The following is a 27,789-nucleotide window of genomic DNA, read 5'->3' on the forward strand; positions in this document are numbered from 1 at the left end:
AGTTGAGTGCAGGCAACTGTGGAAGTTGAAAACACCAAACATAGTGGGCTCTTAATAAACATCTGTTGAATGATGAATGAGTGAATATTCCTGTCCGCATAGTAGCAGAAACATTTGTTCAGTTCCTATTGTATTTAAAAAATGAATTGTTGTAGATATTAATCTAATTTTAAAAGGATGGTCAAACTAGAACTCCTCTAACAATCTAAGATAATTTAGTACATTTTGCTGTCATTATCAGATGCTTTTGAAAAATGTTACTTATTGCCTCCCTCTGGAAAGACAAAGACAGAGATACCATTAGATTGGGCATTTTCCATAATTGCTGATGAATGTTTGTAGAGCACAAAGGGATGGGGAGATTTTTCAATTTGAAGATCAGTCTGATTAATTTAGAGAGCCAACTGGAAAAGCACTGAGCATCCAAATGGATTTATAAAATCTGAATTGTTGGATAATTCTTGGTTTAAATAGTGGTTGAGGCAATGTGGCACGGAGATATGAGCGCAGACAACTTGATGACTTTGGGCAAATTACTTACCCTCTCTAAGCCCACGCACCCTTATCTATAAGATGCAGATAATAATATCCACTTAGGAGGTTGATACGAGAATTCAGTATCAAAAAGTTCATATTTTGAGACATCGTTATGTCAGGCAGTGTGTCAGGTTTGGGGGCTCTAAGAGTGAGATGTCTGCATTCATGAGGCTCCCATTCTCGAGGCGATACAGGGAGATACTATAAGGCTGTGAAGGTGCTGGGCGCGGAGCGGGCCCTGCTGGATGACAGGTAAGAGTGTTATGTGATCACAGCCTTTTGGGCACGGCTGCCACACTGCTACTGCCACCCAACAGCAACGCCCTCCATAACCGTGTTAAAGCTAAAGAAAGAGTTGCCAACTTCTGATGCCCCAGCTTAGCTCAGGTGCAAACAAGGAGCCTCTCAATGAAGTCTCAGCCCCACCAGACAGGCTCCTGTGCAGCTCTAACCTGAAGCCTCTACTCCACTTCCTGGTGTGCTTGTAACCGGCCTCAGGCATGGGCGTACTCAAGATACTGCTGCCCCTAATGTCTGCGTGTTCCCAGGACTGGCCTCAGTTCCAATGGTTCTATAACCGCAGAGAGAATGCCACAGTACTTACAAACAGTTTGGAGTCCAACTTCTTGGTTCAGATCTCAGATTTCCATTTGGCATTGTGAAGAATTTACTGAATCTCCCCAAACATCAGTTTCCTCCTGTGTATTAGGAGGTCAACAATAGTGCCTATTCTAATAGGACTGCTCTAAGTATTAAATGGGATAATGTGTACATAAAGCTCCTAAGGAAGCACTCAGGAAACATTAGTCATTGTTTTTATTAATAATCATCTCTTTTGACTTACATGCAGACAAAAGGAAAGGGCATTTGTGACTTCTCTTTGAAGTTTCAACACTTATAATTATAACTCTTCCTCTGCTCCCCTCCCCTGTCCCAAAGCATCATCTTTTATGGTGAAACTTTTATTAAGTGTTCTGGCTGAGTGATTCTTTTATCAGTTACTTTAAGTCATCAAAGTTATCAAATTTCAATTATTTAAATTTACATTATTTAGATTATTGAAATCTTAATTATTTAAATTACAAAATTATCTTTCAAATAGGTAATCTCCTTTGACCACCACAAGGACCTTAGGGGTTTGACATGGGTGATATGCCTGTCCCCATGTTGCTGACAAGAAACCAAGGCAAAGAGAGATTAAGTGACTCCCTTAAAGTCGCATGGCTGGTTACTGATAGGGTACGTCTAGGTCCTGCTTGAGATGCTGAAATTACTATTTAATTATCAAAGCCTTATTTACTGGAGGGACTCAGAAATAGGCATAGAAATCAATTTCTGAAAATCACTCAGCAGAAACTGGAAAATGTTTCAATGAGTTGGAAAATCAGACTGAACAATTAACCCCCAGGCTTGGGATGTGAAGCCTAGAAATTCACACTAAGGTTTTTTTTTGTTTGTTTTATTTTTGTTTTTTAAATCTGTGAATTCTGCTTTTATCTGTCACTTATAGTATGGAATCCCAAGAATACCTAAAACCATTAGAAATTAAATTTACAAGTTTTTGTGGTCATTTTTAAAGGGGTTCCACATTTCTAGGAATCTTTTTTTCTTCTTTTTGGCACATGGCAGGAGATCTCGCCTGTAGGAATGGATCATAAACTTCTCTTTGAAAGGTCCAGAAGAGCATCTCCCTGCCTGCACTGGCTCTTTCCAGAGTGCGTTCCCTTTCCTAGGGGAGGAAGGCAGTGAGTCTCTTTTTTGATTGACCTCAATAGTATCATGACTTTCAATTTGAGTAGCTATGGCAGAAGAACCAGTGATGCCCCAGAGTCTTGGAGAGAAGTTGTGCCAGGCCACCCCACACCCTCTTGGCCCACATTTCTCTAGCCATTGCTGCACCAAGTTCCTGCCCAGGCTCCCTGGTGCATTGCTTACTTTCTGCCAGGGTGCTGCTCACTCCACGTGTGGGATGAGGACTGCTGGAGAATCCCCAGCTCTCAGGCGTGCACATCCTGAAAGTCCCAAGTCCTAGGAGTTAACACCCATGGAATAACCTTTGCTGATAAAGAATGGAGGTGGGTGGATAATTTTGAGGTGTAGCATCTGAGACTTTTCTGACAGTCCCTGCAGGATCAAGCCCAGGTGACCACTGTAACTACCAACAAGGAAACATGTCCTGGCAATAGCTTTCCTACCTCCTGAGTCACTGTCCCAGAGCCCTGCTCCTATTCCTGACGCCACTTCCAAAACTATGCTACCTGCACGCAAGCCCTTGACTCTAGCTCTGCTTTGGGAGAGGGCACAGGGAACCCGTGCTGGTTTGCAAATTAAACTGATTGACATACACCCGGGAAGGTCAATATTCCATAAAATGTATCTCCAACTCGAATGATGACTATTTCTTGATTCTTCCATTAGAGGAGGAATACAGTGATTGTGGAAAAAGCCCTGAAAGAGGAGTGGTTTTCAGTTTAGCCATTAATTAGTTATGTGACCCAAGCTACACTATTTAACCTTTTGGAGCTCAGTACCTGATCTACAAAATAAAGGAGATGAATTGGATTACATCATTTCTAACATCCCTTCTAGTCCCACCATTGTATATCTGTGAAATAAATGCATCTGGGTGACAGTCTATAGTGGCTGCTGTTCTCCTCATTAACCCTAGGGATTGTTTTGGCTAAAAATATGGCAACGCTTTAATGCAACTTTAAACAGGCAAGTGAATCAGCCTCCTGAAGGTCTAGATTAGGGAATGAGCAGCTATTCGGAACCTCAGAAGACAATAATGCTGACAAAAAGAGAACAAGCCGACTTCTTTGGGAGTCAGCAAACAGCAGGGGCTGCAGCGTTAAGATAAGAACAGAGTAATGAGAAAAGGAGTTGCAACCAACTTACTTGGCCGCATCCCAGCGGTCACTCAGTGATTCGACACGTCCCTAACAGGCCTTGATAAATGGACTCCAACTGTGAGATTTTTTTCCCCCTTAGAAGTTACTTGGAAACTTGGCTTGGGAAATGTTTCTACTTTGAGAAAAATAACACAAAATCCTGAAGCGCCAGAGACAGGAAATAAAAACATTAAAGGGGTATAGGCCTCCATAAATCCCAAATCAAGGAGCATCATTTCAGAAAAAGATCAGCATAGTTAAGTCAATCATGAGGGTCAGAAAACATGCAAAATAAATGGGCTATAAAGCAATGAGATTGTATACCACCATTTATAAGACATACAAGGCATTTATGAGATGTAAGACGTTTATAAGACAGATAACATAGGTATTGTTATCTCTATTTTACGTATGAAGAAAAGAGGCTTGGAGAGGTGAATAATTTGTCTGATAACACACAGCCAGGTAGTGGCAGAGCTGGGATTTTTGTTTTGAAACTATATATTAAAATTAATTAAAATTTATATTTATCAAGGTATTCCATGCACATAGTTAACAAATCAAACAATCCTAAAAAGCACATAATGAAACAAAACAATATTTTCCATATTGCTGCCTGTTTGTCCTTTGACTGTATTCCCCAATGCCTTAATTTTATTTATTTTGGCTATCCTATTTTTAATACCAAGAGCTTTTTCTTCTGTGGTTGTTCCTATTATTTTTTAAAGCATCCTGTTCTTGTTTCATGGATGCAATACATTAGCTGTCTAAAGATATTAATAATCGCTTTGGGGTTTTGTTTTCTTTCTCTTCCTGCTTTCTCTGAATTTCATTTTTTCCCATTTGCTTTGGCTTCTGTATTTCATATGGGAGTCTTTCACAAAGTGTTCTGTGAGCCTTGGTAACTCTTTGTATGTAATGGTCAGGCATTAAAAGGCTGAGCAGCAGTTGTATGTATGTGTCCTCCACACACATTCATGGGACATAGCTATACTAAAAATTGTTCCTTGTTTATATGAAATTCAAATTTAACTAGGATTCTTGTATTTCTATTTGCTAAATCTGACAACCCTGGATTTATGGCTTATGAACTCCTAGCTTCTGGGTGACTGGGCTATAGGTTTTCAATCCAGAGACTTGTTCCATTTCTTTTTATCCCCTGTTCTGGCTCTGTATCTCATTTCTACCTGTATTTCCCTCAGTCCAGAGTTTGGTCTTTTATTTCTCTAGGGAATAAACCTCTGACTATCTCCAGGGGTAGAGGAAAAAAAGCTAACTGACTATGTTGGGGAAGGACTTTGTGGGCTCTGAGTGTTACATAAACTGACTTTCTATCAATCTTCTTGTCTTAAGCTTTGAGAATCATATCCCCTTTTCATGGCATTTTTTTTTTGTCCCTGGGCTCCTAACTAAGGTCTTACAGGGCAAACTATCTTGCTTCTCAGAGATGTTTTCCTCTGTGGGTCCTACTTTTCACTTCTGCTCTGCTAAATCAGTTACCATTTGTTGGTCAGTCTTCCGTTTTCCACTTATGTATTGACATCTCTTTTCAGTTGTTGTGTGCCCTCTCTCTTGCAGATTTATGCTTTTATTTTTCTTTAAATTTATTTGGTGTCATTTCAGTGGAGTTTCAGGAGGGAAAGGACACAGACACTTGGGCTCAGTCTACCAGGTTTAAGCAGAATGCCAGAATGTGATTTAAATCCAGACCAGTATACTTCCAAAGCCTTTACTCTTTCCACAATACCATGCACTAACTCATTCAGCAGAATCCAACAATAAATACCTAGGGCACAGATTGTTAGTTGTCTACTCCAATATCCCTCCTTCCTTTATTAATAATAGAGCCCCTACTTTTCAGCAGGGCACACAGCTACCCAAAGTAAAGACTTCCTTTCCCAACCTTCCTTCAACCTAGGTTTGGCCAAATGACTAAATTCTGACCATTGAAATGTAAGTGCAAGAATTATGTGGAGTTTCCAAAAAACTCTCCTAAAAGATAGCTTGCATCACCTTTTGGCCCCTTTCTTCCTTGTCCCTTCTTTCTTTCTGCTTGTTGAAATGTGGACATTTTCGTTGGAGCTTAAGCAGCTATCTTGGACTAAGGTCGAAACCATGTGCTGAAGGTGGCAGCTCGGAAAGATAAAAAGAGCACTGAGTCCCTGATGACTTCATATAGCTACTCTACCAGCTCCAGATTGTGGATCTCCAGATTTCTTCTACGTGACAGAGATATAGTCCACTATTGTTTTGGGTTTTGTGCCCCTTACAATTGATTCTAATTCTAACTGACACAATAACAAAGGGCAGTTAAGATTTCAAAGGGAGTGAAACAAGCTTCCTAGAAAAGGTGATGGAGGAAATGGACCTTAAAGGAAAATTCAGCTGATGAGGAAGGGCAGGGACAGGATTTCATGCAGAAACAGTATGATTTGGGCATCAGGGCACTGTGTGAGATGTTTTCAAAGTGTAATATGTAGACCAGTCTGGTTAAAGAAGACAAATCATGTAGGAGAGAAGTGGAAGATAAGAAGGAAAAAAGGTTAGGGGCAGATTATGGAGGGCCTTGAAACTTGAACTAAGTTTCAAGGTTGCTTTGAAAGCAATGAAATCACTGAAGGTTTTTGAGATGGAAGTTGGAGATATGTGATTAGAATGTGATGGTTAGACTGAAGAATTCCAGGGCCTTCTACATACCTATACAGGTTATATGGAGATGAGGCTAAGGGAATAAATCTGATTTGAGAAAGAATATGGCTTCAAGAACTCATATGTAGGAACAAGGAGAAAAGAAACCTACAAAGAATCCAGAAAAAGAGGGAGAAAAGCAGCTGGATATTGGGGAAGAGAAGAGGGTAGAAATTGACAATAAGAAGACTGTAAACCTTCAGAGGTCTCAAAGAAGCTAGACAATATCAGAAATGGGTAAAGGAGGACACTGAATTTGAGGACAAGAAAGTTTCTGGTGACCTGTGAAAGAACAATTTTTGTAGAATATGAAGGTGCACATTGGTCTTCAAAGCGTAAGCAGGTGTTGGGAAAATGTGTTCCATTTATTTATTTTTTTTTATTTTTTATTTTTTTGTGTTCCATTTATTTTGAAAGGTAGGCAGTAAAAGAAAGGTAAGTTGAAAAGCAATTGAAGATCTCCATCAGATCAAGTGGAAGAATTTTTTAAGGAAGGGAAACTGGTCTTTAAGAGGAAACTATGCATATTGGTGAAGGAAAAGACTTTCAGGCTGCCAAAAGAGGTGGTTTTGCTCTGGTGGAGCAGGTATCAGGGGAAATAAGAGGGATGGAATTTCTAGCTCAGATGAGGCTTGAACTTTGGGAAAAAGGAGGACAGCTCTTCTGAGAAAGAGAGATAGAGGCAAGAAATGAAGACTTGGATTTCAAGTCAACCTTTCCGCAACAAATCTTTCATTAGCATCATCAACACCATTTTGGATTTCACCAGAAATAAAATAACCAAAAATAGCAATCTTAGCAAGTGTCTAAAATAAAAATGGCCATCACCTAGTTTCAGAGTCAAAAGTTTCAGACAAAGTTCATTCAACAGAAGAAAGCTATAAATCACGTGATGGTAGCCCTGATTTTCTTGTCTTACAGATACCACCTTAATGAAGTTCATTTAGATAAGGGAAAACAACAAAAAGTTTAGCTCATTTACACATTGATACCAGTGGTAGAATAACAGGCGACCCCCAATATGGACTTGAAAATTAATTACAAGATGAAATTTTAGATATCCATTTGTCAAATAGATCAAATGCCAATACCTACTCAAAGTACAGCGTGAGGTCTGTTGCTAATATTGACTGCTTCAAAAGCTGCATAAGGTCACTATATTCCTTGGAGGACAAATTAGCAAAGATGTTGTGACCCTGTAATGAGAAAGTAAAAAGTCACAAAAGACAACATTAAATCTGAGGTTGTCAATTACATGTCTCCTATATTAAAAAAAAAAAAGTATGGGAACATGATAAAAACATTTTTTTAAAAAATTAATGAAATTTTGTGCAAATACAAACAGACCCTCTGGAAAACAGCAAAGCCAGAGAGTGCAACCATTTTTGAGGACAACCACCAAGAGGCACTTTATTATTCTTTATTAGTCCTAAATAGAAGACTCTGAAAATGTTTAAACTTGTGTTACTATGGATATGTTTGTGCCAATAACTCCATTTGGCTGCCATTTCCTGTGGAATTGTTGAGCGTAGAAATTGACAAAATATTTGAGAATCTTTCTGACCCTAAAATGAATACTAGTTTCACTAATAAAGACTTAAGTTGGCATTTTGGAAGCACTTGCTATGACAACAAATTACTTCAAGGAGGAGAAAGAAACCTTAGACCAGTGGTTTTTAACTGAGAGTGATTTTGGCAATATTTAGAGACTTTTTTATCATCACTCTGGTTGGGCATGTTATCAGCATCTGGTGGGTAGAGGCCTGGGATGCCGCTGAATCTCTGACAATGCATAGGATAGCCCCCACAATGAAGGTATACCGGCCCAGTGTGTCAACACTGATGAGTTTGAGAAACCCCGAGTTAAATTGTGAAGATACATCCTAATGAAGTGTGTGGTAGATTAAATTCAGTATGTAATTACTGAGTCGCTAGAATGTATAAGATAGTGTTATTGGCATAGTTCTTGGGACTGCTAAGATGACTTTTACCTAGGAAAATTTGTACCTGTATCTCCATACCTTTGGAAAGCACACTTCTTTTCATCAAAATTTGTTTTAGCTACATTAGACAGTTCTGCGATATTTTTAGTAAAGTGAAACAATCCTGTAAAGTGACCAATTCACTTAACTTGCCTTGAAAGTCAGGGGCTTTTCATTTATCAAGTTTTCTTAGCATGAGTTATGAACTCAAAAACATGTGGCCTGGGAACCGGAGGGGTTTTAAAGTGGGTGCTGAGAGCCAGAAGATAGTATGGAAGGAAGGGGCAGATGACTGCCTGAGAATAAACTATTTTCCACTAAGAGGTAAATTAATTCTTTCAGGGAACCAGAATATCAATTAGCAAATTACTTCTTACCAGCTACCAGATGATAATCTCCTTCCCTGAGTTAATTTATCTCATTGGGTGAACCCTCCACTCCTTTAAGACTAGAGTATATTGGTTCCACCTGGGACCAGGTCCAATATTAATAATAATTTTCAAATGAACTCTTCCAGACCCTTAATTCAGCCATTAAGAAGAAGACAAGTAAGTAAAGGTAGACCAAGCCATAATTCTGCCCAGGTTTCTTCGCCTGAGCCTTCCCCCATGGATCAATCATAGGTTGGTGCTCTGGGGCCTGGAAGAAAGTGGTTGGAAGCTGTGGAAAAGTCATCACCTGGATCCAGACAATGGCTAGCATCTCCCAGTGAAAGAAAATAGCTTTATGAGTAAGTTACAGTCAAAACTATGTGGAGTTCAGGAAAAAGCTGGTCTGAATTTGAGGATCTTGATCTTTTTGTGAGAGAGTGCGTTTTAACAATTTTAAAGAACATACAGTAACTGACACAATTTACAGCTAACAGAGTGATAAAGCTAGCCAGATAGGCTTTGATAAAACAAAACAGTTAATTTGCAGTCAGTGTATTGTTTACATGCAAATTGGCCTTCTACAGTGCCTCGAGGGTTTGGTCCCTGAAACAGATTTGTGTCCCTGAAATACTGCTTCTACTGTCATTTACATTTATGGAGGAGTGGTACTGATGAAAAGAAAACCAAGTGTGGAGGGAGAAAGGTCTGGAGTAGCTTGCCTCAGGCCTCTGCCTCATTTAAAAAGCAGGGTGCATTTTTGCCTTTCTGATGCGCAGGGCAGGGGTGTGTGTGGGATAATAGCCAGACCAGAACCCACACAACAGTTGCTCAGGATGAATTTCCATTGTCATTATTCTGTGTTCTTTACAGAGAACCCCGGAGTGAAGGCCAGCCAATGTGTTTTATTTGTATGAAGACAAATTCTGAGTTAGTGGGGTTTGTTTTTCCCAAGGAGACAAACAAATGACCTTCCAAGAAAACCCTAACATCCTGTTTATAATCCCTGTTATTACAAAGGTGGGAGTTTCTGGGGTCTGAGGTGTAAACTCATCATATTGCCAGTACAGAAAAGACAGTCTGCACCCAAGCTCCAAGCTCCTCCTAACCCTCCCTCCCTCTTCCATAGCGCTCAGCTCAAACATGGCTTCCATAGGAAAATTCCAGAGCTGCAGAGGCTGGTATGATGGTTTCTGTCAGAGTTACTGAGAGGCTAACCCTTGATGTTTCATTCCCAACTGAAAATACATCTCCCTCAGCGGGTTTGCCCTTCCCCAGTTGCATTCGGGTTCCGGAGTGCTGACTCTCCTTTATGGGGTCGAAGAAGGCTTTTGTGATATTGCAAAAGACATGCTTTCTCAAGATAGGCTGGAGGGAAAAAAACCCTCCATATTTAATGATGCTATTCCAGCGAAGCAGGGCCTTAATGATGATAATAATAATAATTAATGGCACAGCTAGAGAACTGACAAATAATGGGGAACAGATGATCCCTTCTTGGCCTCAAAAAAAAAAAAAAGTCTGTACGCCTGCAGAAAATTAAACAGATCCTTTCCTGGCAATTTAAAACTCAGATGCCTCAGCCGGAGTCAGTTAGTGGTTTTTCTTTTTCTCTGTGGAGAGCTAAAAGTACACAAGTCCAACTATGTCTAACTCCTGCATTGCAACATGAAGCAAAATAAGGCATATGGCTTTAGCCTTCGGTCTCAAGTTTAGCAGCAATTCTCACTTTCAGACTGCTCCGACCAGCAATTTTGGGTTCTTTTTATCTTTCATAGCTTTCTCAATTGTGCTAATAAAGTGTAATTTTCTCACCCTGTTTCTATTTCTACCATCTTGTAAAATGGCTTCGACTTTTGCAAAATGGGAATGTGGGCCACTCACTACTTGGGTCAAGTCACTCTGCCAGTGGCTTCTGTGCTCCTTAAAGAAAATAAGCCCATGCTCTGGTGATAAGCTATAAGCCGTCTTTTCTGCTAAGTGAATCTGAAAAGTCTCCTTACCAATCATGAAACCCAAATGAATCAGCTCAGGAAGAACTGAATAAGGTTCTTGGTCAGGCATCTGAAAGGATTTTAAAAAGCCACCAAGAAAAGCAATAGTTTCGCCTAAAAAAACTTGTCTCTTTTCTCTGTGTCTATGTGTGGCACTACAAAGAAAGAAGTAGCAAACATTGTTGTATTGGTTTTCTGAGAAGGGGAGCAGAGTATTAGGCCTGTACCTCACTTTGAAGGATCATCACAGCATGGTTAAAATGGTGATGCTCCAGGGTAGCAGAAGTTCCATACAGTTGGGCCAGGGCAGAGCCGCTCCTGAAAGAGGAGAGAAGCGTGAGTGACCAGGGCCCTCCACCCGCCAACGATTCTCCCATGCCATTTCTTTGGATCAGACTGCTTTTCCTGCTTTGGCAAAGGAACATGAGCATATATATTCTTAGGAAACCGGGTACTTCACTCATCCACGAAGTAAACTTTTCGAAAACCTTCTATGTGTTAGGCTAGATCCCGTGGATGATAAAATAGATAAGACACAGGCCATGTGGCTAAGAAATTCAGATGAGATGTGGTCATAAGATAAATAATGCACATAACACAAATACCATAGAAAGCGTTCCATGTCCAATCGAAGTGCTTCAGATGTTCCAAGGACAAAAGACAGAATTTGTAGCTTAGGGGATCAGGGTGCACTTCATGAACTAAACTGTATGTAGCTTCCGAGTGTTCACAACAACTAACTGTCCTATACCCAATGTATTTGCCTTTCCAGGGGAAAAGCCCTTGGGAATATTATGCAGAGTCCATTGAACCACTTTACAGGTAAGGCTGACAAGCTTCTCCTGTGATTTCCCAGCTCACAGTCCCACTGTATCTCAGAGTAGAACTCTGGAAAGTTCCCTGGATTTGGAATCAGACCCTAGCTCTTGGAAAAAGCTTTGGACAGTTACTTGGGTGCTTTAAGGCTCAGTTTCTTGGTCTCTAAAATTGTGAAAATGCTATCTACCTCCTGTTATTTATGAAAATGTAATAAAATACTTGGAAGTGCTTATCATAATATATGACATGTAGTAGACTGCAGTCTATTAAATCAATTAAAACCCATATCAATTTCCATTTTAAATACTTGAAAAAGTTACTTTGAATTATCTGTAAATTCTGCTTATGCAGAACCAGTTAATTCTCAATAATATCAGTTCAGCAAAGTGTTCATTGGACATGTTCAAGTGTGTTCATTTCCAGCTCTTGTGGAAGGATTAGGATTTAGAGCATCTTAAGAGTCAAGAGAGATCCAGAGAATCCTATGGTTTAAAGGGCAATCACGGCAATCAGAGTCCCTGTGTTCTTTCCTGCTCATTCCAGGGAGTTTGGACATCAAAAGGGCAATTTGGCCTTTTCTTGGAAATGCCGGAGACTGACAGCTCACAGTCTGCACTGCTAATGAGAGGAGCCAAGAACTGCATATACGTACAACGTGAAGGATTTTGGTCCTAAGCTGCCCTCCATCTCCACTGTGAAGCAGCCCAAGATCACAGCCAGATCAGGGGCCCAGGGGCCCATAATCTTGGAGAGACTCAGAGCTGACGACATGCTGGAGAAACACAGGGTTAGGTTCCATAGGTATCATCATGAATAGAGTTGCTAAGGGGGAGGGTGGTAACTACATTTTAATCAGGTATGTGTTGTTTCTTTAAATCTTACCTTCATCTATACCATTTAGTAAGTGCAAAATTGTTAGGCTAAACTTAGTAACCAGTGATCAATTAATATTTAATTTTAGTTAACTATTTTCTATCAGAGTTCCTTTTTATGAAAATACATTTTTCAAAATGCACACTGGGTGCCTTTGTTTTGGATTTTGAAATTCCAGGATGTTTTATGTGCATATCATAGCTGATTGCCTGGCATGGAATAGGTGCTTAAAAAAATATTAGCTACTTAGTGGGGCGCCTGGGTGGCTCAGTCAGTTAGGCATCTGACTTGGGCTCTGGTCATGAACTCATGGTTAGTGAGTTTGAATCCTGCATCAGGTTCACTGCTGTCAGCGCAGAGCCACTTTGGGATCCTCTGTCCCCCCTCCTTTTTTTCTGCCCCTCCCCCACTCTCTCTCAAAAATAAATAATAAATTAAAAAAATATTAGCTGCTTGGCTAATAAGCTTACAGTAGTATGGCTAGAGATTATAGTTCAAACTTGAAGGTTGGCAGCAAAAAGTATGTTACCATATATATATATACATATATATATGGTATATATATATATAATATATACAAATTGTATATATATATGTGTGTATATATATATATATATATATATATATATATACAAATTGTCGATACATATATATCTCCAAACTGTGGATATCCATATTATATATCTGAATTTCATGAGCACAGGAATATTTATACATGTGATTGTTTATGAAGCTCATTGTTGATTAGGTCATCCCGACATACTGAAGACTTTCATTTGTGGACAGGTGACACACCGAGAAGAGACTTATTAAAAAGAAAAGTCAAAGTGAAAATTCTTTCTGTACAGGCACTTTGCTCAGGCACCAAGAAATAAATGTGCAAAAATGTGCATAAGTTCTCCAGATATGGCTTATGGGAAAGTTTTAAAAGGAAAACTATGAAAGGTAATTAGGAAATTGAGAATTGCTGGGAGGTGGTGAGGAATGGGATTAGGCTGTCATGGCAGATTAATGTGCCCCAGGATTTCACTTCTGGGACCTGGCCGAAAGCGACAAGATGGGTTTTCGTTCCCAATAAATGAGTATAAGAGATTATGCTAGAAATGAATAGAAGAAGTCTCCTAGGAGAATATACTACAAAGCTGCTTGGTACTGATATTTAATCATCGGGGGCAGCTGTAATGGAGACGGGGGGGATGAGTGGGAAATGCTGTCCCTGGAGAAAACGGGAGAGAGGTGTTCACAGAGCAATTGCTAAGCATGGTGGTATGGTGGCCCTCTCTACCTATTGATCATTCATTGCACGTGCTCCAATACTTAAAAATTAAGAATAAAATATGAAAATGCAAAGGTTCACTCATCAGAAAGGCTAAGAGAATAAATCATATTGTGCTATAACTAAAGTCACAACTTTTTATTATAGAGGCATTTTGCATTTTATATAGTAATTTGTCCCTTGCTAAATGTCTCTTGTTTCTTTATAGCCTTATATATGAATAAAAGGTACTGTATGCTTTGCCACGTAATAACTGGTGCATTTAAATCTATTTCCAAATCACTTGAAAGGTTGGAATTATACTGTGACTACTTTTAGGGAAGGGACTGTTTGTTATGCTTCTTTATTTCTCCCACAATGCCTAGCACAGAGCCTTGCACAAAAAAAGCACTCAATGATTGTGGAATAACAAAGGAAATAAGGACTAGATTTCTTCCTATGGCTTTTCTAAACAATGGCACACTTACTGAATAAGTGTTATTCTAATCAATAAAAAGGTAATCCCTTCACCATGATTTAAAAGGTCTCTTTCAGTATTCGCTGTTGAAGGACATTTTAACAAGAGGGTGGGTGGTGGTGATGTTTGGTATCCTAAGTTCAAAAGGAACTCTCTTAGGGAGAAGCAGGGCTGATAGACATCCCGTGAGCTGGTTAAGTTGTGTACGGGATTAATCATCTTGAGGAAACATGTCAGACTGTCTTGGAACAGTAGATTTTGATCATGTGGTATAAGGATGCAAAAAAGAAAAACCCAAAACCCAAAACCCCCGAACTTTGAATTCTAATATCAGCAATCAGCAACTTAACCCTTATCTCATATGTTGAAAGTTGTTTAATCTTACACCAGTCACTTGAGACTTGGGAACTGTGGTGATACCACATAGACATGGGGTGTCTATCCGATCAGATGGGGCCCCCAGATGTGGGGGGATGATATGGTGGAAGCCAATGGCGCTGGTGGTGAAAGAATTCACCTGAGGCTGAAGAAAGGATAGAAGTTTATTGGATACACTGCAAGACAGCAGAGGGAGAGGCTGTCTGCAAGGAGGCAGTGGGTGGGGGCTGTTTTTAAAGGGGGAAGATGAGGAAGTATGGTAAAGTATGTAATTCTCCCTTTTTTGGCAACTGTGCCTGGTTGTAAGTAGCCCATTGGTCAGTTAGGATATTTGCAGGTGGGTCGATCACCTGATGGGATGGTTTGCATTCAGCCGGGTGGTCACTATGGGCACTTCCTACATTCCATTGCTCAAGCCTGTTTGCCTAAAAGTGGGACCCCTCAGTTTCCATTTTTGTAAAGTTAAGGTGTTGAAAAATATGACTACCAAGGTCTAGTTCATTTCTAGGATTTTTTATGGCTCTGTGTCTTGATTTGCTGGATGTCAAAATATATTGTAGTTTTCCAGAGCTCACATATATGGCAAGTCAGCTAATAACCTGGAAGCTTAAAGGCCCCAAATAAATAATACAAAGTCATGAAAGGGAATATGATGCGGTGGTTAAGCAATGGCTTTTGGAATCAGATAGCCTGGGTCCAAACACTGTTGTGCCACATTCTGGATGCATGAATCTGGGCAAGTTACTTCCCTGAGGCTCAGGCCCTCCTGGTTAAATGGAGACAAAGATATCTACCCTACAAGTATGTTGGTGAGCACTGGAGGTAGGATACAACAAGTACATTGTAGTACTTCTCATTGTCTCAGGCACTGTCAGTTGCAAAAAACAGAAATCAATTAGAAGCAGCTTCATTAAAGAGGTTGATTAAATGATAAAAGGAACTTTGAGGGAACCCAGTTATCACAAGTGTGGCTGGGTCTCCTGGCAATGGAGTAGAGATGTGGAAAGCCAGGGATCAAGTCTGCTTTTTCTGTCTCCAGGGTTGTATAATCTTTTTTTTTTCTGTTTCTCTATGAATATTTACTTTCTTTTTCTCTTCTCTCTGCAGACTCATTTTCTTGTTTCTCTTATCTATTTCTGTCATCACGGCTTTCCCAAAATGGCAGCCTACAGCTCCCAAGTCTCTGTGATCCACAGCTTGGATCTCAACAGATAACTGAGTCAGTATCATGGTAATCCAACTCTGAATTCCTGGTATATGAAATATGATTAGCTGGTTTTAATCAGGTGTATATTCTTGGTCCAAAGACCTGAGAGGTCAATTAGCAAAAAGGACCGCCTTTCTCAGGGTGACACACAGGCTCTCTCTGGAAGGGGATGTTGGTATCTGAGAACAAGTATTGTGCACTTGACTCTTAAAAGAACCCACAAGGTGTTCAGTCTGGCTTTATGAACATAATTCTAACACATTTATCTCCTCTTTATGCATAAGTGGCAGAAAGGTAGGGGGCTGGAGACAGGGGGCTAAAGGAAGATACACTGACTATGATGGTACCTCAGAGATAAAACCTAGGGGGTGATGCTTTCGGAGGAGTTTGGGGCAAGAAGGAGAAGAAGGGCATTCCAGGATAGAGAAGCAGCATACCCGGGAGCAGAGAGAGGTGAACTAACATGACCCCATTGAGGACACCAATAGCCCCTGTGTCTGGGACACTGATGCATTGATGGGGGGTGGGGGTGGGAGGAGTGGGTGCTGGGCCAGGAAAATGGGCAGGAGCCCAACTGAAAAGGGCCTTCAGGGGGGCTAAACCAAGTAATTTGAACATTATCCTGAAAGTCACAGGAGGCCAGTGAATGTTTTTTAAGCAGGAGAGTGACTTAGTCAGCTTTGTGAATTACAAAGATTATTCTTGAGTGCCAAGGGGGTAGGGGGGAGACTGGAGGAGGGAATATGGGTTGCTTGCTGTAGCAACGCAGGATGGGTGCAAAGAAGCAGTAGTTACCCAACAATGCAGATATGTCAGTTTTGGGGTGCTAAGGAGAGAATCTGGGTGACTGGTGGATTTCTGGCCCTGCTATTCACTAGGATAGAGGAAAAGAGAGAGGTGTAGAGGCAAAGACTGAGACTGAGATGGCTGTGGGGCTCCAATAGGAAGACAGAGTTCCTGGAAGGAGGGAGTGACAAAATGTGGCTCATGGCAAGAAATGTCAAGAAAGAAGGCCAAAAAGAGTGTCCATCAGCTTTGGGAACAGGGGCCATTGGTGGGCTCCCCTGGGAAGGTGGAACTGGACGGCCATGTAGGAGGCGGGAGTTGAGGAAGTGAAGACAACAACAGACAACCCTCCAAGAAGACTGACTGGAAAGTAAGGGAGAGAAGGAGAACCGAAGCCGAGGGAGAAGTAGGGTTGGAGGCAGGCTTCTTCAAGATGGTGGAGAATTGCTCACATTAACAGGATGCTGAGCACTAGTAGGAATGGAAAAGAGACACAAGGCAGAGGGAGGAAGATTGATGGAGCAGGGTCCCACGGGAGGGGGCAAGGAAAGCCCCCAAAGCTGAGGTGGAGGGATTAGTCTCAGACAGGAGACGGCACAGCCCTTTGGTTGAGATAGGACGGAAGGGTGAAAGGATGGGGCCAGACAGATAAGTTTCTACATGGCAGGGGAGGAAATTGAGGGAGGGCTCAATTGATGGCCTCAATTTTCTCGGTGAAGGAGGAGGCAAGGTGATCTGCTGAGTGGTGTGGGGGCAGTGGTAGACAGGAGGTGGTTTAGGAAGGGAGAACAGTTTGGTCCACATAACTGCTAAAAGCAAGCGGGGACGGAGCTGGCTAGGGACACAGAAAGATCTGTGGGGAGTATAGCGCCTCCAGCTGAGCTGGGACAATACATATTTGGCATATCTCAGACTCTCGCAATTGTGACATTTTCTCCCAAAGCCTGTAAAAGTCTAGGTAGAGTAGCAAGAAACTGAATTGTTTGATTGTATTGGTGCCGAGCTTTTGCACAGTGGATGTCACAGAAGGTTAAGAGGGTCAAGAAATGGTAGGATATTGAGAAAAGAGGGTTAAAGTGAGGGGTTATAATAGGATCCAGGATGCAGAGAGAAGTTTATAAAATCAAAATTCATTTGATTGGGAGGATATGCAAAGAGCCAGGAGTCCAAGGCCCCAATAGGTCAATGTTTGGGGAACACAGGGAGTGATGCTGTTGACACACAGTGGGCTATTGATGTTCACGTTATGGAGGCAGACCTGTTCGGGGGCTTGAAAATCAGTTATCTGACAGTTAATCTTACCTCTTTGCTGAAGCCTTTCTTAACTTCTCCATCCCCAAACGTTTTGCTCCAGCCTCTGAACCCACGTGTCATTTTGTTTGCAAACAGGTAGTAAAATGAACACTAAAACTGGACCTTCAATATAAGTCAGGAGATTGGGGTTTTGGTCTTATTTCCAAATAAGACCACAGTGTGAGCCACCAAGTAACGGCTGGTTATTTCGACCAGTCCAACTTGCTTAGGGGCACATTATTCTGTCTGTGCACATTAGGTGCTCACACGTTCCCAGGATTGATGCAATTCCTTTGTTTGCTTCCCACCTTTCTGTGGGCGGAGGGATGGGAACAGCAGAGACCGTATTCCTGCGTTGCTTTAGTTCACTGCAGTTTATACAACACCCACCATTAAAGAACCTGCAAGAGAGTCTACTGGGAGAAGAAACATTCTGCTTCATAAAATTTCCGAAGGCCACTTTTATTTTAATAGTCTCAAAACCTGATTTTGAGAGTAGCAAGTCCAAGATGCTTATAATGCCATGAAGGCAAATATTCCGGAAGGAAAAAAAAATAGGCCTTTTAAAATCTGAGCTTTGTTATCTGACTGAGGTCAACAGAGACAGACCAAATCAACAAGCATGACATGAAGGGCAAATTTGCAATTAAAAGAAGAATAGGGAATTATAAAGATGGATGAGCCCCATGACATGCACACCCAAGCCTGCATGGCCTTGGCCTCGGATGCCAGAAATTAATGCTTTACTCTTTAGCACTCGTCACCTTTGGCTCTGAACAGAAAGGCAAATGCATTAAAATAACAACAATTAGAACACTTACTTAGCTTGGAAGGCATTGTTGGTTCCCCTGTGGTCGAGGTCATGACACAGGCATCCCACAATCACTGCTAAAATTTCCACCTCGGTCAGAATCTCTTGAAACCCTGCGGTCTGGGAAGAAGGGGAAATGGCCACAGTCACTACTCAGGGCAGGGAGAATGGATAAGGTTTGTCTGCTGAGCAACAATCAGCTGTTTCCATACTCACATCATTTAAGGAAATGATTAACTGCCACCCCCCTTTGATGGCAGTCAGTTGGGTGGTCAGTTGCACAGCCTAAGGTCCCCACAGTGATGGATTAGCTGGCTGTCATGGTGGCCCACACTGGCACACCAGGACAAAGTTCAGATTATTTTGTTCCCTTTTTAGAGAGGAGATTGCACTATCCAGATACAGTGACAGTTTGGCAGAGGCCCAGAGCAAAATGTGTTTTGTGATTCTACATTGCAGTGAGGAGTGTCTAGTGGTAGGAGGAGAAAGGGGGGCTGTGAATTTAGAAGCGGATACTATACCCACCAGCTGCTACTTAAATGAGGGCAGGCAAAAGAGAACACCTTAAAATATATATATACACACACATATATATATTTATTTAAAGAAGCAACTTAAAAGTACTCAAATTGTTACATGATAGTATTCTAGAAGTTGTCTTATGAATACCTTAATTCATATTAGCTTGGAGGACAGATTAAATTTATACAGATAATAAGACAGGTTATATCTTGAAAACTAGGGTTTGGGAGAGGATTTGGCAACCCAGATTGAGAATCAGGTAGAGTATCTTATTACACAGAATCCTTTTTTTTTTTTTTTTAATTTATTTATTTTTGAGAGGGAGAGAGGAGAGAGAGAGAGGGAGAACCTGTGAAGGAGCAGGGGAGGGGCAGAGAGAGAAAATCGCAAGAAGGCACTGTGCTGTCAGCTTGAACTCACGAACCCTGAGAACATGACCTGAGCCGAAATCAAGAGTCCGACACTTAACTGACTGAGCCACCCAGGTGACCCTAGAATCCGTTTTTATTGGCCTCTGGTAGCATGCTTATGAAATGCCTAGGCTCAGTGTGAGATATTTGGGGAGTAGTGGGATATAATTACAGAACCAGGGTTCTTTGGTTCCTGCTGTCCTTTGGTTAGTTTGGAAGAGACAGTAAGCCTCTGGAAACACAAATCTATGCATTTTCTTGACCCAAAGCCTTTATGTCTTCCCCCTTGTACTTAGTTAAGTCTCCCATTTCATTATTTATTAAAATCTTTATCAGAGGGCAAGAGGAAGGGAAAGTAGGGTTCAAACTGCTTCCTTTCTCATGTATATTTTTTTCCCAAACTCAGGACCACTAGATAGTATCTCTTCTCTTAGAGCAATAAAAACTTTGTTTTTTAATTAATTATGATTTTATTGCAGAAATAACTGAATAAGTTTCTGTGTTGACAGTTTTATTTTCAAAAATTAAGTTGGGTTCTCTGCTACATTCAGAAATACACGTAATTTCACTAGCATAGCAAATAGGAATGTTAGTAAATTGTTGATGGGGGGAATGAAGTAGTCCATATCAAAGCTGTGTGTGCCCCTTCATTTTAAAATTTGGAGTTGGCTGTTGGTTTTAAGTTAATTTTATTTTACTTTAATGTATTGCCTGAATAGTTAAAAAAAAATAAAATCGTAGTAAGAGACTTAGGATCAAAAACAGTAGTCCCTCATCCTTCCCCTTTCCTGATTCCCAAAGGCACCTAATCTTTTCCTAATTTGGTAATTATTTTCTACCATATTTCTACATAGTATGTACATATTATTAGCACTTGGTTAGTCATTAAGTGCCTATACAGTCCTTCCTATGTGCCGACACTCTCCTAAGAACTCTACAACTGTTTAACTGACTTAATTCGCATCACAGCCGTGTGAGGTAGAAACCACAGTTATCCCCAGGTAAGAAGAAACAGAGGCACAGAGAAGCTACGTAATGTGCCTAGGGACTTAGAGCTAGTACGTGGCAGAGGCGGGCCAACTCCCAGCATACAGGTGCCAGAGTTTGCTCTTAAACACTGATGTCTTGTGATGGGTGAGAATTATCTTCACACATACTCTCTTCCCTCCCCCACACTCACAATGCAATCCAGATACAGCGCTTTCCTGATCTGCACTCTATTCATAGACACTGCTGAGCCAACTAGGATCTGGGGCTTGTTTCCTTCTGACGTGAATGTTTTTATTTCCTGGAGTGAAGATTTCTTTGAACATCTGAGTCTTCTCACATCCTACACAGCTCTCCAAAGGGGCACACCATTTCTTAGATGCCTTCCCATCCTGGGGGCACCCTGTGGTGGCCTGGTCCTGCTCTGTGGTCTGGATTCTCTGTCTGCTGCCAGCTTTTCTCTCCCAGGGTTGACCTCCAGGCTCTTGCATCCCACATCTCTGTCCTTCTTCATTTCCCCCCTCATTTCGCAGGAGCACATCTGCCAGTGGCGTCGTGAGAAGGGGTATTAACTTTTCAACACTGGGGGAGTGAATTAACTTTTGAGGCTTTGCAGGACTGAAAATGTCTTCATTCAGTTGTTAGCCTCCCCTACAGTTCTGGGTTGCAACATTTCCACTCAGAATGTTGAAAGACTGCTCTATGGTTTTCTAACTTCTGAAGCTGTTTCTGAGAAGTATATGCAGTTCTTATTCCTAACACTGTATGCTATTTAATTTCCTCTCTCTTAGAATCCTCTCTCTATCCCTAGGGTTTGGCAATTTCTCAAAGATATGCTTTGGTTTGGGACTTTTCCCCCATCATTTGGCTTGGTAAGGCTTTTCCAACATGGAGGCTCAGTTTCTTCAGTACAATATTTTTGTAATCTTTCTAAAAAATAGTTTTCTTTTTACTGTTGTGTCCTATTGAATGGAACTCCAATTGAATATTGGACTTCCTGTATTGATTCTTTTATTTTCTTGCCTCTTCTTTCCCACATTTCCCCCCTCTTTCCAGGAATAATAATATTTTTAATTTGTAAGCATTTTCTTGCCTGTTGCTCCTTTTCTCATAGCATGCTATTCTTTTCTCATTACAGTCTTTTATCTCTTTGAAGATAATTATAATTCCTCTGAAATTCTCTTCTGCTCCTTGTTACCTGTTTTCTCTAAACTCCTTTTCCTCTCTGTTTGCTGGTTTCCCTCAAACACCTGATATCCTTGAGTGTCTACTCATCTAAGAGTAAAGTATTATAATGTTTGCCACACACCAGTGTTTGGGGGTGTTGTCTGTAGATTTCTGGGCCTTCCCACAAGGTGAGCAGATGGCCAGCTGGTCTTTTGTTGGGAGCCCCAAATGTCAGTATCTAAACTCCTGTTCTGTGGACTTCCCAATCTCTTGCTTGGAAATGGTGTAAACATGGATGTTGACATTATGAGAAAAGAGACTTGTATCTTCTCATCTTTGAGAATGTAGACTTTCACTTAATTCTCTCATTTTCGGGATGTACTTCACCTTAACTTTTCTTTTGCTGGTGTCCCCAAGTCTGGGGTTTAGTTTCTGCAGCAAATATTCTATCTCCTGCATAGGTGAGAAGAGTAGGCCTCTGATTATATGGAGAAGGGGTGGGGACTTGGGAACTCAGTGTTTTCATCACCCCCTCCCTCCACTTCACCCCATTTTTGTGTTCTCTAATGCCTCTGGATCCTAAACCTTGATAGGTTCTGGAGGGGATGTTTCTCACGTGTACCACTTCCTCCATCCCCTCACCCCAAAGGCACTTGGGTTAGATCTTCCTTTTCTCTACTAAACTATGAACATCCTCCCTCCATTTTCTGCCCTCATACATTATGGTTCCATGAAAGGTGGGATGTGTATCCATTTCTTGTTCCCTTCCTATTTTGGTGTGATTTTGAAGGGAGAAGGGATATAAAGGTCTTTGTCTGTCATCTCTGTCATCTTGAAATCCTGAAAGTCTATCAAATATGAAATAATTATCCACAATACTGTGGAAATCAGTGCTGTAAACAACAGAACTGCACTAAAATTTAGAGAGGTTTTGACTGTGAAAATGTTATTGATTAGAATGAGCTGATGAATTAGAACAGTAAGAATAGGGATAATGTTAAAATAAGGTAATTAGATTAGATATTTAATTGGGAGTTGAAACCAAATGCCTCTAATAGGCTCCAGATCAAAACCCTGAGTCATTTTTAAGCCATCAGTTATCACCCATTATATAAAATGATGGGATATATTTTACTGTGATTTTCTATGCAGCCACTTTCCTCCCCGCCCCTTCCTAGGAATCCACATTGAGCTCTTAAACTATTTGGATCATGGATACTTCTGAGAATTTGATAAAAGTCATGGCCCCTCTTCCCAGAAATTATTCTATAATGTTATGGTATTCAAAGACCATGAAACCCAACTCTAGATCATCAGAGTAAAGAATCCCTGAAGTACAGCACACACACAGTCACACAGAACATATTTACCTCTCTCAACTGTGATACCTGAGTTACTGAAGCAGCACCTATCTCTTGACTGTGATTTAAAGCTGCCTGGTAAATGGTTTCTAGAGAATCATCAGGCTTGAAACGTGTCCACCTGCCAGTAAATGTCCGTTTGCCCCTCCCCCACCCCATCCATCTTCCTTCAAACCGTCTTCATTCAGACCTACACTTACCCATGTCGAGGAGAAAAAGTCAACTGCCTGCTGAGGACAATATACTACCAAAAGAACACAGTGGCAGTGGAAAGTATTATTTAATGTATTTATCCCATGCCTGACTCTATTTTATTCTTTTACTTTCAAATACAATGATATCTTTTCTCTTCCTGACCCAATAATTCTGGGTTTTATTGACCTTTAAATTAATCTATTTTCTTACCTATATTTCTTCACAGTCCATATAAAAACTGTAAGGCAATGGGTACAATACATCTAAGCAAAGTGATGGTCAATTCATATAGACCTAGTTCTCACATCACCCTTTCCAGAAAAGTCTGTGGCTACTCTCTGAGCAGGCTTCCAATGATAGTCCTCTCTTGGCTTAAAACGTATGCTGAGATAATCCTGCTTCTGGCCACCAGAGCATATAATCAATGGGATCCAAAGAACCCAGAAAATTAGATTGATTCACGGGGTACCCTAGGCTATCCAGTAATTTCCTTTCATCTGGTCACCGTAAAATTTAAACCAGCTAGGATATATGACCATTTCAAAGCTGATCCCATACGACACTAGTAAATGGAGGAATATCATGGGCAGAGAAAAATGACTGTTGCTTTATGGCTCCGCAGAATCCAAAAAGGCTTAAAAAACAATAGCCATAATATCAACACAATATAGATGGTGCTACAGAGGCTTCATTCATTTAACAAATGTTATTAAGTGCTTATTATGTATCAAGCAACTGGTATATCTGAGAAAAAGCTTGGGGTATTATTAACAACAGCTAACACTTCCATAGTGCAGTGTATTCCAGGCACTGTTCTAAATACTTCAAACACATTAACTCATTTAATCCTTCTAAGAACCGTCTAAGGGAAACACTGTCCTTATCTCCCTCATTTTACAGATGAGGATATTGAGGCACTAAGCTACACTGTTAGAATGTAACAGAGGTGGATGAGAGCTCAGGCAACCTGGCTCCCAAGTGTGTTCTCATCCACTGTACTATTCCAACCACTAGGGTGAGGGTGTGGGTACAGTTATGCAGCTTTTATATATTCTTGTGATGATAGAGTGCTAGGTGACATGGCTCTAAAGAATCAGTTGGTGTGTGCTTTATACCATGAAGGATGTTATTCCTGAATAGTAATAGGTTGATATTGCAGAGCCACTGGACATCTTGAGCCTAACATAAGCTCTGGTGCATGAAGATATAACTGATAATAAATAGTGATTTACAAACGAGGGTTGGAGAGAAAAGAGATATAATGGTTTATATGTAACATCCCAACTTTATAAAAATTCTCAATACATGCATAAAAAAAGATTGTAAGTATGTACATCAAAATGTTATCAGTAATGGGATCACAGGTGACTTAAAAATTTTCCTTTGCATCCAAAATTTCCATAAAGAACGTGTGTGTGTGTGTGCGTGTGCGTGTGTGTGTGTGTGTGTGTGTGTGTGTGTGTGTAGGTAAAAATATATATATAACAGCGTGCTCAGCCACCCTGCTGTGTTTCTGGAGAAGGTAGATTACGGACTGCATGCTCTTTGTCATATGTGTGAACTGGCATGGGAATCTGAGAAAGTGATGCCAGAAATTCTGCCTTCACATTTGTTTTTGAACCTTGGGTGTCAGAGATACTGAATGATGAGGGATTTCTTGGGTTCATCCTGTTGATTTCAAGATCTGCCACGTGGCAGACTAAGGAGGGAGGGAGCCCAATGATCTACTAGAAATTCCTAATGGTCACAGAAATTCCAAAGTGAAGGTTCTTGGTTCTGAATGTTCCTCCATGGATGCTGACAGCCAGGCACAGAAGCAGAGTCCTCAGTGGATTGGCTAAGGTTGAGGGAGAGTGTGATGGGTTTTTGTAGAGTCTTTCTTCTCCCCTTCATCGTTGTCTCTTCGGGGTAAGAAGAGCAATGAGGCCTGCTCAGACCATTCCAAGGGGTTTTGACGAACATGGTTTTTCAAGGAAGTGCCCTTCTCAAAGAATCTGCACACCATATCCCTAATTTGTGTCATGTCTCAACACACCTACAGATGACTTCAACTTGGAAGTGATGTGAGCTTAGGACTGAAACGCAGCATTTAAAGAAACAACATTTAATTTCTGGTTTTCCTAATTTCTGGTGTGCAGAGTGTTGCAGGGTCACTGTCTGGGGTCTTTGTTTGGTTCAGTATTAAAATCAAATTTGTTTTAGCCAAAGAGCACTCTTTGAGGGCTTCATTGTAAATGCCACATCCAGGATGCTCATGTCTATCTGTGAAACTTAGATCTGTGAACAAGAATCAGAGGTGCTATGAGAAGGGTGCCTTCAGTCACCCTCCCAACTGAGCACACACCCCAGTGTGGGTGGAACAGCGTCGTGAGAGTTGTCAAGGCACATGTTTGGGCTCCATGGGCATGTACAGCAAGCCCAGCATGTTTCCCTTTGGGGCTCTGTTTTGTTTGCTTCAAGAAGGAATGGCTACCTCTCAACATACAAATCCAAGGGGCAGGCTGATGGGCATCAACCTATTCAGTTGCTCCAAAGCAATGAGTTTAGGCAGAGGACTTTCTCAAGCTTTAAGGTGGAAGCAGATTTCAATTACTTACCAAGAGCGCTTATAAACTAACGGATGCTATTTGATGCCATATCCTACCTTCTTTTAAAAATAGAATCCTATTGGGGTGCCTGGGTGGCTCAGTCAGTTAAGCGTCCGACTTTGGCTCTGGTCATGATCTCGCTGTTTGTGAGTTCGAGCCCTGCATGGGGCTCTGTGTTGACAGCTCAGAGCCTGGAGCCTGTTTCAGATTCTGTGTCTCCCTCTCTCTCTGCCCCTCCCCCGCTTGCACTCTGTCTCTCTCAAAAATATATAAACGTAAAAAAAAAATTAAAAAAAAAAAGAATCCTACCTTTGTCAACGAGGGAGAGAATAGGTGTTAATAGCCACAATCTTCTACTGGGGGAAAAACCCTACTTCACAAACCAGAGCATCTAGGTTTAATGGTTATACCCCTCTGGTATTTACAGTAATATTTACCATAATATTTACAGTGTGCTGAGCTGAAAAAGAGGCACTTCAGTCCTATTTTTGAGGTCCAGAGACCAGAACCTTGCCAGCTGTTAGGGGACCAACATCCAGCACTATGTTTATGTGTCTCTTTAACCAAAGCATGTAATGTTACACAAACCAGTTGTAGTTTGTCTAATTATCCGTGGGAGTGGGGTAGTTTGATCAAATTTGCTTCTCTTTTTCCTCAAGACGAATGCAGCCAAATACTGATTAAGTCTACAATGACCCTTCCATTACCAAGCTAAGAGTTGGGAAAACCTTACAGTCTGTATTTAAATACTTTCTGTTAAATACTTTCTGTTACAAGCAGAAGCCTCTGAAGGCACTTTTCATCAAACTGTAAAACCTAAGTCATGTTTTGGACATACTGTGACTCTTAACCTAAAATAATGTGGCAAATGTTTGCTCATGTAAGTCTGAGAAAGGCAAAACTTAGTGGTCTGTCTGGTGTAATTACGTGTGTTGAGAAAAACGCTTGGTGCATGAAAAAAAACTGGGTTGATTTTAATAAATTTTATTGGGTTATTTTTTAACCACTTCCAAGACTTAATTTTTAATCTACTTACCACCATAATTTAAATAATTTATTTTGGCAAGTTAAAAGCATACACAGACTAGAATACTACAATGACCCCCCACATATTCATTATCTAACTTCAACAGGATCCATGGTTTGCTGGTCTTGTTTCACCTCTCTGTTCACATGTATTGTTTTGTTGGTTTGTGTGCTAGAGGCTTTTAAAGCAAACCTCCAGCATGTGTCAACACACTTTGTTTCATTCTCAAGAAGATCTAATGTAGTCAAAAACTGGCCAAACACCTCTGCTCTCATACTTTATAAAATGTGTAAAAAGATATACAAATGGTATAATTATGAGAATTTTCAGGTAGGTATCTTAACAAGGCTTGAAAAAAAAACCCAGTTTCTACTTCAATTTAGATAATATAAGAAATATATCTGCATGCATGCAGCACACATTGTATTTCAAGAAGAAACAAGAAAAAGCATATTTGATTCTTAAGGACTTAGCTTTCAACACTAAAAATATATGTGCTTTGCAATATTTTGAGGGCAGAGATTTTTTTTTTGTTCCTGTTTGGGAAGATAGTTTATAGTTTATGATAAATTACTACTGAACTGAATATAATACAACATGTGGTTTGTGAGTACAGAAAATGAGGCCGATTACTTGGCAAACATTAATTGTGCAGAGATAGACCTCTCCGAGTACAAGAGGCCAGGCTGATGAATTTCAAGAATATGATGGCTCTTCAAAGATTACCCAAATTTGTATTAGCCATCACTGAGCCAAAATTGAACACGGGACTCATGAAGAATTAAAACTTTTTAAAGCTCCCAACTTGACACCCTGAAGTGCCAGTTTTCAGCCCCAAGAAAGTGCCATCACTAACTTATAAACCGTGGAAAATGGAGGCTGTGATAAACGATCCTGGCTCTGCTGCTGGGTCTCCCTGACCTGGAGGACGCGGCTGGTGTCATAAAACACAAAGCGACAGATTAAGCAGTTTACCAACACCGTAAAAATCTCAAGAATAAATTCCCTTTAATCAAAAATCCTATATTGTAACTAGGCAGCCCCAACCCTGAAACCACATTCATTTCCTTACCAGCCTGTGTCCATAAGCAAGAGCTTATATGTTCCCCGAAATGCCGGACGTGATTATGTTCATACACTTTTACAATTTACATGTCCTAAGAAAAATACCC

At 40.7% G+C, this 27,789-nt stretch overlaps 1 protein-coding gene across 2 annotated transcripts in view; it reads right to left on the reverse strand.

The window, feature by feature from the left end:
• Positions 1-27,789, reverse strand: part of PDE11A (phosphodiesterase 11A) — a 412,306-nt gene that overhangs the window by 56,244 nt on the left and 328,273 nt on the right. For both annotated transcript variants that reach the window (XM_030325285.1, XM_030325284.1), the window contains exons 13-15: positions 18,371-18,480; positions 10,688-10,778; positions 7,212-7,312 (exon numbers count right to left, since the gene is read on the reverse strand). In XM_030325285.1, coding sequence (XP_030181145.1) covers positions 7,212-7,312; positions 10,688-10,778; positions 18,371-18,480 — 302 coding nt within the window. The remainder of the gene's footprint in view (positions 1-7,211; positions 7,313-10,687; positions 10,779-18,370; positions 18,481-27,789) is intronic.

Source organism: Lynx canadensis, chromosome C1 (genome assembly GCF_007474595.2).
Source record: "Lynx canadensis isolate LIC74 chromosome C1, mLynCan4.pri.v2, whole genome shotgun sequence".
In the NCBI taxonomy this organism is placed as follows: domain Eukaryota; kingdom Metazoa; phylum Chordata; class Mammalia; order Carnivora; family Felidae; genus Lynx; species Lynx canadensis.